This window comes from Pogoniulus pusillus, chromosome 20, assembly GCF_015220805.1.
Source record: "Pogoniulus pusillus isolate bPogPus1 chromosome 20, bPogPus1.pri, whole genome shotgun sequence".
NCBI lineage: Eukaryota > Metazoa > Chordata > Aves > Piciformes > Lybiidae > Pogoniulus > Pogoniulus pusillus.
The window spans coordinates 20703163-20720332 of NC_087283.1; the positions used below are offsets into that span (position 1 = coordinate 20703163).

Sequence of the window (17170 nt, forward strand, 5' to 3'; positions counted from 1 at the left end):
ACTCTCTCTGCCAGGAGCTTCCTCCTAACAGCCAGCCCAGACCTGCCCTGGCACAACTGGAGACACTGTCCCCTTCTTCTGTTGCTGCCTGCCTGGCACCAGAGCCCAACCCCACCTGGCTACAGCCTCCCTGCAGGCAGCTGCAGGCAGCAATCAGCTCTGCCCTGAGGCTCCTCTGCTGCAGGCTGCACCCCCCCAGCTCCCTCAGCCTCTCCTCACAGGGCTGTGCTCCAGGCCCCTCCCCAGCCTTGCTGCCCTTCTCTCAGCACCTTCCAGCACCTCAGCAGCTCTCTGCAATTCAGGAGCCCACAGCTGGACACAGCACTGCAGGGCTGGCCTGAGCAGTGCTGAGTACAGGGCAGAATAGCTTCCCCTGTCCTGCTGCCCACACTGTTCTGTAGTTCTTGTCCCTGCTGCTTCAGCAGAATAAATGTAGTGGGGAGGCAGGAGCTGCCTTGGTGAAGGTGCAGTGGGATGCATGAGTGTTGCTGGGGCCCCCACTGAAGCTCAGCTACTTGTCCAGTGGAGCATCTCGCACACGCACCCCGTTCATTTTTGTGTGTGGATGACTTCTGCCTTCCATGCCACAAAGCTTTCTTCAAAATGCTGCCTCACAACTTGTTTGGAAAGTCGAATTCAAGTGAGTAACCTGCAGCTGTCTTCTGTTTCAGTGCAATAAGAAGGCGAAACGCTCTGACATCGTCATCCTGTACGCGCGCACTCTGAAAGCTCTGGACACCGCCGAGCAGGAGCGAATGAAGAGGTACAGAGCCTCCCCCTGCAGTGTCATCTCACTGCTTACATACTGCTGAAAGCTGCTTCCAGGTTCCTGTGGCATGATTGAGTGTCCTGGTTCCTCTGGAGCAATCTGCATTCCCTTGGGGATCGCTCTGAGCAGGGCTGGTTTAAGCCACGGCCTTGCTGGGCTGCATGGGGCTTCCCTGATGTCAGAGAATGGTTTAGGTTGGAAGGGACCTCAGAGGTCATCTACTCCAACCTCCCTGCCATGGGCAGGGACACCTCTCAACTAAGACTTGTTTACTCAAGGCCTCATCCAGCCTGGCCTTGAACACCTCCAGGGAGGGTGCCATGGTCTACTTGGCTGGATAAGGCTGGGTGCTAGGTTGGACTGGATGATCTTGGAGGTCTCTTCCAACCTGGCCTTGAACACCTCCAGGGAGGGTGCCATGGTCTAGTTGGCTGGATAGGGCTGGGTGATAGGTTGGATGATCTTGGAGGTCTCTTCCAACCTGGCCTTGAGCACCTCCAGGGAGGGTGCCATGGTCTAGTTGGCTGGATAAGGCTGGGTGCTAGGTTGGACCGGATGATCTTGGAGGTCTCTTCCAACCTGGCTGATTCTATGACCCACAACTTCCCTGTTTAAACTGTTCCAGAGTCTCACCACCCTCATACTGAAGAACCTTTTCCTAAGATCCAGTCTAACCCTTCTCTTCCTCAGCTTCAGACCATTCCCTTTTAGCCTGTTGGTAGACACCCTCATAAGTTCCTCTTCAATCTTCCAATACCTGAGGGGATCCTACAGGAAGCCTGCAGAGGCCCTTTTCATAAGGGTGGCTAGCAATAGGGTAAGTGGGGATGGTTTGAAGCTGAGAGAGCAGGGTTGGACTGGAGCTGAGGAAGAAGTTGTTCAGTGTAAGGGTGACAAAACATGGCACAGGTTGCCCAGGGAGGTGGTGGATGCCTCCTCGCTGGAGGTATTCAAGGCCAGGTCGGGGTGAGACCTTGAGCTACCTGAGCTACCAGGAGGTGTCTTTGCTCATTGACAGGGGAGTTGGAGTAGATTATCTCTGAGATCCCTTCCAACCTAAGCTATTTTGTGATTCCTGTAAGATCCTTTAAGGTATCAGGCAGCTCTAAGGTCCCCCCAAAGTCTTCTCTGTCGAATTGCTAGAGGGCAGGGATCCATCCAGAGGGACCTGGACAGGCTGCAGAGCTGTGTCCAAACCAGCCTCATGAAGTTAAACAAGGCCAGGTGTAAGGTCCTGCACCTGGGTGGGTGCAATGTCAAGCATAACTCCAGGATGGGTGGGAAATGGCTGAGAGCAGCCCTGAGAGAAAGGACCCTGGGGGTCTGGGGTGATGCAAAGCACAACAGGAGCCTGCAGTGTGAGCGCAGCCCAGACACAACCCTGTGCTGGGCTGCAGCAAGAGCAATGTGGGCAGCAGGACAAGGGAGGGGATTCTGCCCCTTGGCTCTGCTCTCCTCAGACCCCACCTGGAGTGCTGGGTGCAGTTCTGGAGTCCCCAACACAAGAACTGTTGCAGCCAGTCCAGAGGAGGCCACGAGGATGCTCAGAGGGCTGCAGCAGCTCTGCTATGAGGACAGGCTACAGGAGTTGGGGCTCTGCAGCCTGGAGAAGAGAAGGCTTGGAGGAGACCTTGGAGTGGCCTTCCAGTATCTGAAGGGGACCTACAGGAAGGCTGGGGAGGGACTAGTGACAAGGTCTGGGAATGACAGAAGGGGGAATGGGTTTGAAGTGGCAGAGGGGAGATTGAAACTGGATGTTAGGGAAGGGTTGTTTGCAGTGAGGGTGGTGAGACACTGGCACAGGTTGCCCAGGGAGGTTGTGGAGCACAGAATCACCCAGTCTTTGATCACATTGGGTGCTTCTGTGCTCCACAACTTCCCTGGAGGTGTTGGAGGTCAGGTTAGATGAGTCCTTGAGCAACCTGTTGTAGTGGGAGGTGTCCCTGCCTATGGCAGGGGGTTGGAACTGGCTGATCCTTGAGGTCCCTTCCACCCTAACCCATTCTGTAACTCTCCTCTCCAGCCCCAGCTCCCTCAGCAAAGGTGCTGCAGGATTTTCTCTCAAACAACTACTGACTTCATGCCTTGCAGCCCTTGAAATAGCAAAAGTGATCTTGTGCTGCGTCCTGAAATGTCACCAGGGGAGAAGGTGCAGAGTGGTTGCCAAAAGCTGTCAGTTGCTAATTCCTCATTAGCTGTGGAAGGTGAGGGGGGGGCTGCTGAGGGGCTGACCTTTTCTGCCAGCCCTTCTGCACGCATTCAACACACAAAATCTCCTCTGTGAATCACTTTCCATCTTGCTTTGTCAAACTCTTCGTGTAGCTTTTCCTTCCCAAAGGTCAGCAAGCATTGCTGTGACTCTGCTCCTCTTCCTCCCCCTCCAGCTTCAATGTAATTGAAAATAGAAAAAGAAGGTAGGAAAATGAGCACTAATTTCTTTTCAGTGAGATGCTGTCACAGATCCTCTTCTGAAATCAAAAGGCTGCAGCACTCTGAGTTCTCCTGAATTTAATTGGGGATCTCTTCACCTTTCTCTTTAACTGCACTGCACTTGCAACAGAAACCTCCCTGTCCTGCTAATTGTTAGTCAGAAATGATTCAGGAGTGACTGTCACAAAGGGAAATTATCTCCTCTGTCCAGATTGCCACTGCCTGATGGTGTTTGAACTGCATCTTTAAAGGCTCACACTGGTGTTATTGGCCTGACACTGCAAAACAAATCAGGTTAGGCTATCAGTGAGCGACAGGATTAGGGGGGATGAAGCAAAGCTGGAGGTGGGAAGGTTCAGCCTGGATGTGAGGCGAAAGTTGCTCAGCAGGAGAGTGGTGAGAGGCTGGAATGGGTTGCCCAGGGAGGGGGTTGAGGCCCCATGGCTGGAGGTGTTTGAGGCCAGGCTGGCTGAGGCTGTGTGCAGCCTGCTCTAGGGTAGGGTGTCCCTGGGCATGGCAGGGGAGTTGGAACTGGCTGCTCCTTGTGCTCCCTTCCAACCCTGACTGATTTTATGATTCTAGGTTTTCTCCAAAGCACAGAAGGCATTGGGATGTTTCAATGCTGCTCTCTCTCATACAGGAGCAGTTGTCTAGCTGCTGCCTGTCTTTGAGTCTCATTACAGCTCTTCCCCTCTTACCATTCCAGTTAGGAGGCAGACAGCAGTGACAGCCCAGTGCTGCCTGTGGCTGCCCTATGGCACTCAGCCACCAATGGAGGAGGAATGTGAACCCCTGTGCCTGCATCAGTCTTGTTTGCACGTGGCCTTGAAGTAGGCATGAGACTGTGGGGCTTGTTCTTCACACTGGAAACAAAGAGCCTGCAAGCTCTGGGTACTTGTGTGAAGAATGTTTGCCACGGGTGAATACATCACTGCACCTGTGTCTTGTGTTCTAGTGCACAGCAAGAAACATCAGGTGAAGGAGCTGTAGGGAAGTGACTCAATTCTGCCCTTGCAGACAAGCTTGTGAAAGTTCCAGGGTTGGGACAGAGTGGTTGTAGACTGCCCAGCAGAAAGAAAAGTCTGGGGCTTTTGGTTGACAGTTGGCTGAAGTTGAGCCAGTAGTGTGCCCAAGTGCCACCAGCATCCTGGCCTGGATCAGCACTTATATGGCCAGCAGGAGCAGGGCAGTGCTTGACTCCCTGAACTGGGTGCTGGTGAGGAGGCCACACCTCAAATACTGGGTTCAGTTTTGAACCCTTCATTCCAAGAAGTCCACTGAGAGGCTGGAACATGTCCAGAGAAGGGCAATGAAGCTGGGGAAGGGTCTGGAGAACAGGGCAGGTGAGGAGAAGCTGAGGGAAGTTGGGAGTGTTTAGTCTGGGGAAAAAGGAGGCTGAGGGGAGAGCTCATTGCTCTCTCCAACTCCCTGAAAGGAGGTTGGAATCTGGCGTGGGTTGGTCTCTTCTCCCAAGGAACAAGAAACAGAACAAGAGGAAAGGACATCAAGTTGTGCCCAGGAGAGGTTTAGATTAGGCATGAGGAATAATTTCTTCCCCAAAGAGAAGCCCTGGAGCTGATTTGTTCAGAACACTGCTGGAGACTCCATCCCTGGATGAGTTTCAAAGCTGTGGTGAGGGCCATGGTTTAGTGTTGATCTTGCAGTGCTGGGTTAATGGTTGGACTGGATGATTCTGTGATTCTATGAACACGAGAGGCTGGGTTTGGACTTCCAGCAGTGCTCAGGCTCTTGTCTGCACATGAGCCACTGTGGCAGTTTTTGTAGTGCACAATGCAGTGGTTGACATAACCCAAACGTGCAGATGATTGTAAGGTGTGCTGCTGATCCTTCCCTTTGCGAAGGAGAAGTTGGAGTATGTTATCCAAAGTGCTGCTCTTGAATCCCAGCATGGGATCTAGAGATCATCCAGTCTACCCCACCCTGCTAAAGCAGAGACACCCACAGCAGCTTGTTCAGGATCACAGTGGCCAGCTGGGGTTGGAATTACTCCAGAGAAGAGGACTCCACAACCTCTCTGGGCAGCCTGCTCCAGCACCCTCACACCAAAAAAGTCATTTTTAATGTGTGTGTGTGTGTGTGTGTGTGTGTGAATGCTGGAGGTGAGATGCTGCCTGTGGCATCTCTATGGACATGCAGAGGGAAGTTATCTGGATCTGTTTATTTCTGAGACAGTTTTATTTTCATTAAATACCAAATTAGCTCCTGGTAGGAGAAACAAACTTGGAAGGTCTTGGCTGCGCCGTGCCTTGTTCCGTTACTGACAGAGCGTAGGTGTGGTTGGCACAGCATTGCCTGACCTAACTGATCTCACTTTCCTTCTCTATTAAATTAGCCCATATGGAGAAGCTGTTTCTACTAACAATCCTTGAGTGAGTCATCCAGCACAGTGGCATAAGCCAGGACATCTCAAGGTGGATGCTCTGAAGGAGTGTGGTACCAATTGTGTCACCTTTGGATTTACCCGAGTGGGGCTTGCGTTAGGATGCAGCTTTAAAGTGGAGCAGAGCAGGATTAGGTTGGACATCAGGAGGAAGTGTGGTGAGACAGTGGAATGTGTTGCCCAGGGATGTAGTTGAGGTCCTATCCCTAGAGATGTTCAAGATCAGACTCACTGTGTCCCTGGGCAGCCTGTTCTAGTTGGAGGTGTCTTTGCTGTCTGTAGAGGATTGGACAAGATGACCTTTGAGGGTTCCTTTCAATCTGTGAAGTCTGAGGAAATCAGCAGCCCAAAGAAGCATCTTAGATACCTAACTTCATCTTAAGAGTTGCTGTTCTCTTGTTTCTCCAGCAACTTGGAACAGGAGCAGAAGCTGAGGAAAGAGGCAGAGCTGGAATCAGCACAGAGCCGCCTCCAGCTGCAGCTTTTGACAGATGAATGCAGCAAACTCCGCAAGCAAGTCCAGGTGAGTGCCTGCTGCTACCAATACACAGATTTCCTTTCTCTTCCATCTCTCTTTTCCATGTTCCCTCAGAGGAGAGAAGACAGACTTGCAGATTTAATCAGCAACAAGACTTAGTGAACTCAATTAGTGAATCATCAGGAGGATCCTGCACATCCCAGACCTTTGTGTGTACTGCAGAGGACTCTGCTTTCTTTTCTTGTTGCAACTCAAGCTCAGCAGTAGACTTGTTTTTGGCTGCTGATGTTGCAGCACCAAACTTCTCATCTTTCCATTAGCTGCATCATAGTGAGTTTTGCAAATCTCTGTAGTAAAGCTGTGATGAGACCTGTTAAGAGCTGTTGCAAAGTACCACTTGGATAAGTGTTTTGTGGTGTCTCTGATGGGGAACTGCAGAGTAATCCCCCACTGTGACCTGCTGAGTTCTCTTGTGGTGTCACAGCCTTCTCCACAGTCTACTTTTGTTCCTGGTGATGAAACAAGTCAAGATTTGGGGCTTCACAGGGGAAAGTTACAAATGTTTTCTACTTGCTGCCTGTTCCCCACTTCTCTGCCTGACCTTTGTGTGTGCTTTGTAACCTGGGACTAATTCATAGAATCAACTAGGTTGGAAGACACCTCCAAGATCATCTACTCCAGCCTAGCACCCAGCCCTGTCCAACCAACCAGACCATGGCACTCAGTGCCAACCTAGCACCCAGCCCTGCCCAACCAACCAGACCATGGCACTCAGTGCCAACCTAGCACCCAGCCCTGCCCAACCAACCAGACCATGGCACTCAGTGCCAACCTAGCACCCAGCCCTAGCCAACAAGCCAGAGCATGGCAGTGAGTGCCAACCTGGCACCCAGCCCTAACCAACCAGCCAGAGCATGGCACTAAGTGCCAACCTAGCACCCAGCCCTGGCCAATCAGCTGGAGCATGGCACTAAGGGCCAACCTACCACCCAGCCCTGCCCAACCAACCAGACCATGGCACTAAGTGCCAACCTACACCCAGCCCTAGCCAGTTAACCAGGGCATGTCACTAAGTGCCCACCCAGCCCTAGCCAGTCAGCCAGAGCATGGCACTCAGTGCCCACCTAGCATCCAGCCCTGACCAACCAACCAGACCATGGCACTCAGTGCCAACCTAGCATCCAGCCCTGGCCTAGCAACCAGACCATGGCACTCAGTGCCAACCTAGCATCCAGCCCTGGCCTAGCAACCAGACCATGGCACTCAGTGCCAACCTAGCGCCCAGCCCTGTCCATCCAACCAGACCATGGCACTAAGTGCCCCATCCAGACTTTTCTTCCATGCCTCCAGGCACAGCAACTCCACCACCTCCCTGGGCAGCCCATTCCAATGCCAATCACTCCCTCTGGCAAGAAGACCACTGTGATTCTGGGCAAGCTGCTGTGGGTGCCCCTGCAGTGAGGGTTGGACTGGATGATATCCAGAGATCTCTTCCAACCCACTCCATGCTGTGACCATTCTGTGATGTATTCCACCAGAGCAGGGTTTTCCAGGAGCCTGTTTTGCAGCCAGTGTGGTTACTTCTTTTTATGTTGGTGTCTCTTACTGTCTACTAACTCACTTGACTTGATGCTTCCTGGTTTTTTTTTTCCTGGCCTTGGCCATTCATGTCCTCTTTGAAGCCTTCCCATGTGACAGAAGATCAGGGTGGATAAATTGGTTGCCTAAATTCCTGCCTGAAGCTCTGTGCTCATCAAAGCTAATAAGAAAATGGATCCACTGCAAACTTGGACGTGAGAAAACTGTGGATAAGATAAAAGTGCAGGTCCATAATGTCCTCCTGGAATTGTTTGTGTGTTAAATGATGGAGTATCAGGTCTAAGTGATTTGAAGTCTCACGTCATGAAGATTAAATGCTCTGTGTTCTTTAAGCTCTGTTTCAGTATTTAGAGTGCATTTATCACTGTCCTGTAGTGCTTAATGTGACTGCTGGAAGCAATTTGGAAGTGCTTGTTTATACAGTGAGTAAACTGGAAGTAAAACAATTTACTAGGGAGGAAAAAAAATGAGTCAGGAAGTCTGGAATAAGGCTCTAAGTTGTTTGATCAGGTTTTGAGCCTAGCAAGTTTCTTCTCTCAGAGGTCATTAGGAAAGTAGCTACTTGCTTAGAACTGCTGAGGTTGGAAGGAGATTTCTTGCCTAACCCAGGCTGGGTACCCTTCAGTGTTGGGTTCTTAAGGGTGTTGGCACTCCAGGTGTGGAATATGTGCAAGCAGGTAACAGAATCTCAGCATGGTTGGGTGATGAGGGTGGACAAACACTGGCATGTCCAGGGAGAATGTGTGCCTTAAGAGGAGTGTGGACTGCAGATCAAGGAAGGTTCCTCTCCCCATCTGCTCTGCCCTAATGGGGCCACATCTGAGCTACTGGGTCCAGTTTTGGGCTCCCCAGTTTTAGTTCTCCAATAGTTACTGGAGAGAGTCTAGCAGTGGCTACAAAGATGCTGAAGGGCCTGGAACATCTCTGAGAACCCTGGGGCTGTTGAGCCTGCAGAAGAGCAGTCCCAGAGGGGATCTGAGCAGTGCTCTGCAAGAGCTAAAGGACCTGTGGGGACCAAGAGGATGGGGCCAGACTCATGGTGCCCAGTAACTGGACAAAGAAGTGGACACAAACTGGAACTCAAAAGGTTCTATCTGAACAGGAGGAGGAACTTGTTTGGTGTGAGGGTGCTGGAGGCCTGGAGCAGGCTGCCCAGAGAGGTTGTGGAGTCTCCTTCTCTGGAGAGCTTCCAACCCCAGCTCAGTGTTGTGATCCCAGACAAGCTATTGTGGGTGCTCTGCTTTAGCAGGGGGGTTTGGACTGGGTGATCTCTATTTCTATGGGCAGGGTGTCACTGCCCATGGCAGGGGGGTTGGAACTAGATGATCCTTGTGGTCCCCTCCAACTCTGACTGATTCTATGTCCAGAGGTCCCTTTCTATCCCCACCATGCTGAGCTTTAGACATTCTGTGCTCTAGCTAGTATCTGTGAGGAGAAAGCTCTTCCCTGAGAGAGTGATTGGACACTGGAATGGGCTGCCCGGGGAGGTGGTGAAGTCGCCGTCCCTGGAGCTGTTCAAGGCAGGACTGGACGTGGCACTTGGTGCCATGGTCTGGCCTTGAGCTCTGTGCTAAAGGGTTGGACTTGATGATCTGTGAGGTCTCTTCCAACCCTGATGATGCTGTGATACTGTTCTCTGCTCGTTGTGCTCTCTTGCTGATTCTCCTCACACATCCTCCTCAAGAAGACTTCTGCTGTGTATCCCCTCATTCCCCTGGAGCTTGCTCATCACCACAATGGCAAGCTGAGATCCAGGAGGCAATCACAGCAAGAGATGAGCACTCCCCTGAGCCCCTTAGTTATCACCAACTATCAGGAGACCCCTACAAAGCACCTCACAGCCAGGCACAAGTCCACGTTACCAAAAGCTTGCTCTTCTGAGCACAGTTAGTGGAACTTACTCAGCAGTGCACCATTATTAATCACCTTGGTAATGTGTCTCCAGGAGCCACTTACTGGCTCTGCTGGCTTGGTGAGTTGTGTTGAAATGTAAACACTGCACTAACAGCCTTGGTGGTTTTAATTGCCTGGTTTCCTTTTTAATAACTTGGGTTAAGAGTTGAAGGCTGAGTGTAGGTGACAAGAGGAGTTTTGTAAGTCCCCCAGAGCAACAAATCATTGTAATCTCTTCTGATCCTCACTGGTGGTGCTGGGCATCCTCCTGCTTTTTAGAAATAATGAGGTTGTGTATAGGGTTAACACTCCTGGGGGAGTGACCCTGAACCTGACCCTAGGGGTCTTGGCCCCTCCTCAGGGGTGGGCCACACTCCAGGTGATGGTTAGCCCACTCCCCCCACTTCCTGTGGTATAAAAGACAGGAGCTTTCCTGCTTCTGGGTCTTTTTCTCTCTCTCTCTCTCACTTCGCTCCCCTGGTCGGGATTCGAACCTGAGTCTCCTGCATGGCAGGTGAGAATTCTACCACTGAGCAGCAGCATAACCACCAAGCTGACCAGGCTGCCCACATCTGCCAGATTGACCTGGACTGGAAGCACAAAGGTGAACTTAGGGTCAGGTTCAGGGTCACTCCCCCAGGAGTGTTAACCCTATACAGGTTGTTAAGTTCTTTGATGAGAAGTCTCTTTCAGTTACTCCTGATTTTACTATCTGCTTACTTGAAACACACTCAGCCTCCTTGGCAACCCCCACACCTCTTTTTGTTCTCCCTAGGTTGTTTTGTCATTGCTCTGAGGGCATCATCTTGAGTCTTCTATTTATTTCTTCTGTTTCCTTGAGAAATCATAGACTGGAATGAAGTCAGTGCTCCACCTGCCCTGAGTCAGACTCTCTGCCACAGTGGTGACTTTAGTCAAGCTTTTCCACAGCTCTCTGTTCCTTCTAACCACAGAATGGTTTAGGTTGGAAGGGACCTCAAGGATCAGCCAGTTCCAACCCCCTGCCATAGGCAGGGACTCCTCCCACTAGAACAGGTTGCTCAAGGCCTCATCTAACCTGGCCCTGAGCACCTCCAGGGAGGTTGTGGAGCACAGAAGCATCCAATGTGATCAAAGATCACATTGGGTGCTTCTGTGCTCCACAACCTCCCTAGGCAACCTGTGCCAATGTCTCACCACCCTCACTGCAAACAACCCTTTCCTAACATCCAGTTTCAATCTCCCCTCTGCCACTTCAAACCCATTTCCCCTTGCCCTGCCATTCCAAGACCTTGTCACTAGTTCCTCCCCAGCCTTCCTGTAGGTCCCCTTCAGATACTGGAAGGCCACTCCAAGGTCTCCTCCAAGCCTTCTCTTCTCCAGGCTGCAGAGCCCCAACTCTTGTAGCCTGTCCTCAGAGCAGAGCTGCTGCAGCCCTCTGAGCATCCTCGTGGCTCTCCTCTGGACTTGCTCCAACAGTTCCATGTCCTGCTTGTGTTGGGGGCTCCAGAACTGCACCCAGCACTCCAGGTGGGGTCTGAGGAGAGCAGAGCCAAGGGGCAGAATCCCCTCCCTTGCCCTGCTGCCCACACTGCTCTTGCTGCAGCCCAGCACAGGGTTGTGTCTGGGCTGCACTCACACTGCAGGCTCCTGTTGAGCTTTTCCTCACCCCACACCCCCAGGTCCTTCAGTGCATCAAATCTATCTATAGGCCTCTTGTAAAATCTGGGCATCACAGAACATCAGCATTGTGGAGGTTGGAAGGGACCTCTGGGCATCATCCAGTCTAATCCCTCTGCTAAAGCAGGGCACCCACAGCAGCTTGCCCAGGATCACAATGCCCAGCTGGGGTTGGAAGTTCTCCAGAAGAGACTCCACAACCTCTTTGGGCCTCCAGCACCCTCACACCAAACAAGTTTCTTCTCATTTTCAGGTGCAGTCTCCTGGGTTCCAGTTTGTGCCTCTTTGTCCTTGTCCTGTTGCTGGGCATCACTGAGCAGAGTCTGGCCCCATCCTCTTGCCCCCATCCTTTGTCTCTTGCTGAGCATTGCTCAACTCCCCTCTGGGGCTGCACTTCTTCAGGCTCTCAGCCTATTGCTCCTCACAGAGCTGCTCCAGGCCCCTCAGCAGCTTTGTAGCTTCTGCTGGACTCTCTCCAGTATTTCCCTGTCTCCCTTGGACTGGGGAGCCCAGAACTGCACCCAGTTCTCCAGCTGTGACCTCAGTAGGGCAGAGTAAAGGGAGAGGAGAACCTCTCTCCAGCAGGTCTCTGCCTCTCTGGGGAGCCCCAAACTGAACACAGTACTCCAGGTGTGGTCTCACCAGGACAGAGTAGAGGAGGACAAGAACCTCCCTTGACCTGCTGGCTACACTGCTCTCTATGAACACCAGCATCATTTTCCTCTTGGTTTCCAGTGTTAGAAGTCTTGATAACTACTAGTGCAGAGCTTGAGCTTGCCTCTTTGAGAACTGCTGCCTTTGCTTGGGGGTGAGTGAAGTGGCTCTGACTGCTTCCATCTGGAAGCTGACTCACAGATTCATGGCATCACTCTCGTAGTCCTTAGCTGGTTTAAAATGTTAGCACTTGAAGCACAGTCCTTGCTGCTCAGACAGTAATATACTCATTCTCTCCAGGATCCCTGGCCTTCTGTGCTCTCTGCTTTTGCCCTTGGGTTACAAGCAGCTGACCAAAATGCTTTTTGGAGGGCTTTTTCACCATAGAATTATCAGGCTTGGAAGTGACCCCAAGGCTCATCCAGCTCTAACCTCCCTGCCATGGGTAAGGACACCTCACACTAGATCAGGTTGCTCAGATCCACATCCAGCCTGGTCTTAAACACCTCCCCTGCCAGTCTGTCACCACCCTCACATTGAAGAACTTCTTCCTTACATTTTTAGTTGACTTCTGCTATGCCAGTGCCATATCTTGCCTGCTCACCACATCCCTGATGATCTCTGAGCAAAGAAGTGTTCTAGGAATGTTTTGTTCATAAAATGGTTTGGCTTGGAAGGGATCTTAAAGATAATCCAGTTCCAAACCTGCTGCCACAGGCAAGGACACCTTGCACTAACCCAGGCTGCTAAAGGTCTCATCCAACCTGGCCTCGAACATCTTCAGGGAGGGGACATCCACAGTCACCCTGGACAAACCTGTTCCAGTGTCCTGTCACCCTGACTGGCAAGAATTTCTTCCTAATTTCCAGTCTCAATCTGCTTTCCTACCTGTCACAGGATGTCAGGGCTTGGAAGGGACCTAAAGAGATCATTGAGCCCAACCTCCCTGCCAGAGCAGGACCATCCAGTCTAGCTCAGGTCACACAGGAACACATTCAGACAGGCCTTGAAAGGCTCCAAAGAAGGAGACTCCACAACCTCCCTGGGCAGCCTGTGCCAGGGCTCTGGGACCCTTATGGTAAAGAAGTTCCCCCTTGTGTTGATGTGGAGCCTCCTGTGCTGCAGCTTCCATCCATTGCTGCTTGTCCTATCCCAGGGAGCAGTGAGCAGAGCCTGTCCCCCGCTCCTGACCCCCAGACATTTATCAAATCCCCTCTCAGTCTTCTCTTCTCCAGACTAAACAGTCCCAAGTCCCTCAGCCTTCCCTCATCAGGCAGTGCTGCAGTCCTCCATCATCCTCCTAGCCCTCTGCTGGACCTTCTCCAGCAAATCCCTGTCCCCCTGAAACTGGGGAGCCCAAAACTGAAGGCAGTACTCAGGATGAGGTCTCAGCAGGGCAGAGTAGAGGGGGGAGGAGAACCTCCCTTGGTCTGCTGAACACACTCTGCCTAATACACCCCAGGACCCCATTGGCCTTCTTGGCCACAAGGGCACATTGCTGTGCCATACTTGTTACCCACCAGCACTCCCAGCTCCTGTCACTGGTGGAAACTCTCCTTGACCGTGTTTTTGAGCATCCATCAGTGGAGATGGAGGAGGAGTGGGGAGGAAATGGCAGCCAACAGAGCTTGGAGCTCTTGAGAGTTGCATGGTTCCTGGAATTTGCTGCCCAGGCTTTACAAGAAGAGGGTTGTCCTCATTAAACAGACAGACTGGCTTCCTGCAACACCCTTTCAGCTGCAGCTTGGGCTTGTATTATTTGATTTCCCCCCCCCCCCCCCCCTTCCCTTTTTGTTCTGTGAGGTATTCTGGAAACTCTGGAAGATGTTTTTAATTGACTACTTCTTTCTTTTTCTTTCCTCTTGTGGTTTAACTGCATGTCATAGTTGGCAGCTCGTTCTCTTCTAAACAGCATTGATCTGGTAATAATGGTTGGCTGTGAAGTGTTGCTCAAGTGCCCTCTCTTTCACAGGGTCTAGCACACACACACACAGAGGGAACAGACTTCAGTTGGTGGTAGTGCAGCATTTGAATGCTTCTGTTGCTTGCTGGTGTGGTCAGTGGAGTTGGGAATCCAGCATTTCAGGAACAGGCTGGGAATTCTTCAGTCTGGAGGAGAGAAGGATTTGAGGAGACCTTGGAGTGGCCTTCCAGTATCTGAAGGGAGCTACAGGAAGGCTGGGGAGGGACTAGTGACAAGGTCTTGTAATGGCAGGGCAAGGGGAAATGGGTTTGAAGTGGCAGAGGGGAGATTGAAACTGGCTGTTAGGGAAGGGTTGTTTGCAGTGAGGGTGGTGAGACACTGGCACAGGTTGCCCAGGGAGGTTGTGGAGCACAGAAGCACCCAGTGTGATCTCCTCTGCAGAGCTTCCGACCCCAGCTGGGCATTGTGACCCTGGGCAAGCTGCTGTGGGTGCCCTGCTTTGGCAGAGGGATTAGACTGGATGATGCCCAGAGGTCCCTTCTAACCCCCACAATGCTGAGGTTCTGTGATGTTCAGATTTTACAAGAGGCCTGATCAGTTTTGCCTGCAGTGTGAGTGCAGCCCAGACAGCAATCCTGTGCTGGGCTGCAGCCAGAGCAGTGTGGGCAGCAGGGCAAGGGAGGGGATTCTGCCCCTTGGCTCTGCTCTCCTCAGATCCCACCTGGAGTGCTGGGTGCAGTTCTGGAGCCTCCAGCACAAGAAGGACATGGAACTGTTGCAGCCAGTGCAGAGGAAGCTACAAGGATGCTCAGAGGACTGCAGCAGCTCTGCTGTGAGGACAGGCTGAGAGAATTGGGGCTCTTCAGCCTGGAGAATAGAAAGCTTGGAGGAGACCTTGGAGTGGCCTTGCAGTATCTGAAGGGGGCTACAGGAAAGCTGGGGAGGGACTAGTGACAAGGTCTGGGCATGACAGGACAAGGGGGAATGGGTTTGAAGTGGCAGAGGGGAGATTGAAACTGGCTGTTAGGAAAGGGTTGTTTGCAGTGAGGGTGGTGAGACACTGGCACAGGTTGCCCAGGGAGGTTGTGGAGCACAGAAGCACCCAATGTGATCACAGAAACCCAAACCAACCTCCCTGTTGGTGTTCAGGGCCAGGTTGAACGAGGCCTTGAGCAACCTGTTGTAGTGGGAAGTGTCCCTGCCTGTGGCAGGGGCTTGGAACTGGCTGATCCTTGAGGTCCCTTCCAACCTAAACCATTCTATAACGAGGTCACCTTTTCCCTCTCTATCTGAGGAGAAGCACATTGAGAGCATCTGGAAAAGATACCCCCCCCAAAGTATTACATCACCAAGGATGAATGAAAAACTCTTTGGGTCTTTCTCTTTGCAGGAGTTGAAGGCTCTGGTGGCCCAGCACAACCTGAGTGCTTCTCAGCAACCCAGCAGCTCCCGCAGCCAGCTGCCAGGCAGCCTCCCCTCCAGCCAAAGCCAGCGCAAGTACCACTTGGAAAAGGTTTTTCTGGTGTCTCAGAGTGGGAACTGCAGAGTGATGACCTACTGCGACCCCCTGAGCTGCCTCGTGGTGTCAGCACCTTCTCCACAGTCAACTTTGATTCCTGGTAATGAAGCAAGTCAAGATTTGGGGGGGGTTCACACAGGAAAGTTCCGAGTGTTTTGTGCTGGACCTTTGTGTGTGCCTTGTAACTTGAGACTACTTGTGCAGGGCTGTGGGGTGTGGAGAAGAGCAGCCCCAGAGGGGATCTGAGCAATGCTCAGTAGGAGATTAAGGGAGGTGGGGCAAGAGAATGGGGCTAGACTCTGCTGAGTGGTGCCCAGTGACAGGATAAGGACAGCAGCACAAACTGGAATCCAGGAATTGCCACCTGAAGACAAGGAGGAGCATTGGTGGGAGGGTGCTGGAGGCCTGGAACAGGCTGGCCAGGGAGGATGTGGAGTCTCCTTCTCTGCAGAGCTTCCAACCCCACCTGGCCACTGTGATCTTGGCCAAGCTGCTGTGGGTGCCCTGCTCTAGCAATGGGCTTGGTCTGGATGATCTCCAGTTGCACTGGTAGCTTCTGTCTAGCAAGGTGGCTTGCTTCCCTGGCACCTCCATGGCACCTTCCCAGCAGAGGGTCTCTGGCCCTGCTGTTGAAGTGCCACATCCAAAGGGAGGTAAAAGGAGTGTCTGGACCTTGTGAAGGTTGTTCTGCTGAGAGGATCAGGAAGCAGTGCAGCAGGGCCTGCAGAGGAGCTCTGCTGGGGGGACAGGGCAGCAGCAGGGCCTGCAGAGGAGCTCTGCTGGGGGAGCAGGGCCTGCAGAGGAGCTCTGCTGGGGGAGCAGGGCAGCAGCAGGGCCTGCAGAGGAGCTCTGCTGGGGGAGCAGGGCAGCAGCAGGGCCTGCAGAGGAGCTCTGCTGGGGGAGCAGGGCAGCAACAGGGCCTGCAGAGGAGCTCTGCTGGGGGAGCAGGGCAGCAGCAGGGCCTGCAGAGGAGCTCTGCTGGGGGAGCAGGGCAGCAGCAGGGCCTGCAGAGGAGCTCTGCTGGGGGAGCAGGGCAGCAGCAGGGCCTGCAGAGGAGCTCTGCTGGGGGAGCAGGGCAGCAGCAGGGCCTGCAGAGGAGCTCTGCTGGGGGAGCAGGGCAGCAGCAGGGCCTGCAGAGGAGCTCACAGTGCTTGAGAGGCAAACATTGCTCCCCCCATTGTAAGGGCAGCAGGTTTTTAAGACACAGAAAACCACAGAAACCCAAAACCAATCTATTTTGAACAAGGAATGCTAGGAGCATCCTGTCAGGATGTAGGAAGCCAGAGTCCTTGCAGCCTTGCTTTTTGGTCTCACAGCCTGGGGCAAGTGACCTGGCTTGGGGATCAGTGCCAACTTGCTTTGTCAATGAAGTAAATGCAGCATCAGGAGGCTGAGTAAGTTTATTTGCTAAGTGCTTTCTGAACGATGAACCTTTATTTGTTTAATGGTTTGGAGATTAATATGCCCTTTATCTAGACATAACAAAATTGTTTCCTGCATTCAACTGACCTTAATGGTTTTTTTTGTTCTGGCTTATGGTGCCAGGGAATGAATCCCTGAATGGAGGCTTTGTGGTGGCTCTTGTAGGCAGAGGGTTTAAGTTCACCTGTACCCATTGTCTGCAGTGGTGTTTGCTGTTTTAAATAGCTCTGTAATGCTGCTGGGAGGTTATCTCAACAAGAATGACTTCGAAGCAACTCCCTCAAGAGCAGCAGGCTATTGTGACAGGAATTGAAAGGCTCTCCCTGGCTGGGATCCATAAGGATTTAGCCCTGTTCAGCTAAAGAACAACTCAGAGCAGTTCTATAGAAGAGCAAATCACAGAGAGGTTGACATTGGTTGGT

The 17170-nt window shown here is 52.3% G+C and overlaps 1 protein-coding gene across 7 annotated transcripts in view; it reads left to right on the plus strand.

The window, feature by feature from the left end:
* RFWD3 (ring finger and WD repeat domain 3) overlaps positions 1-17170 on the plus strand; it is a 40400-nt gene that overhangs the window by 14199 nt on the left and 9031 nt on the right. For all 7 annotated transcript variants that reach the window (XR_010306103.1, XR_010306104.1, XM_064160513.1 and 4 more), the window contains exons 6-8: positions 672-763; positions 6009-6123; positions 15198-15426. Coding sequence is in view for 5 of the 7 variants with exons in the window: in XM_064160513.1 (XP_064016583.1) it covers positions 672-763; positions 6009-6123; positions 15198-15426 (436 nt within the window). In the remaining 2 variants the exon portion in view is untranslated. The remainder of the gene's footprint in view (positions 1-671; positions 764-6008; positions 6124-15197; positions 15427-17170) is intronic.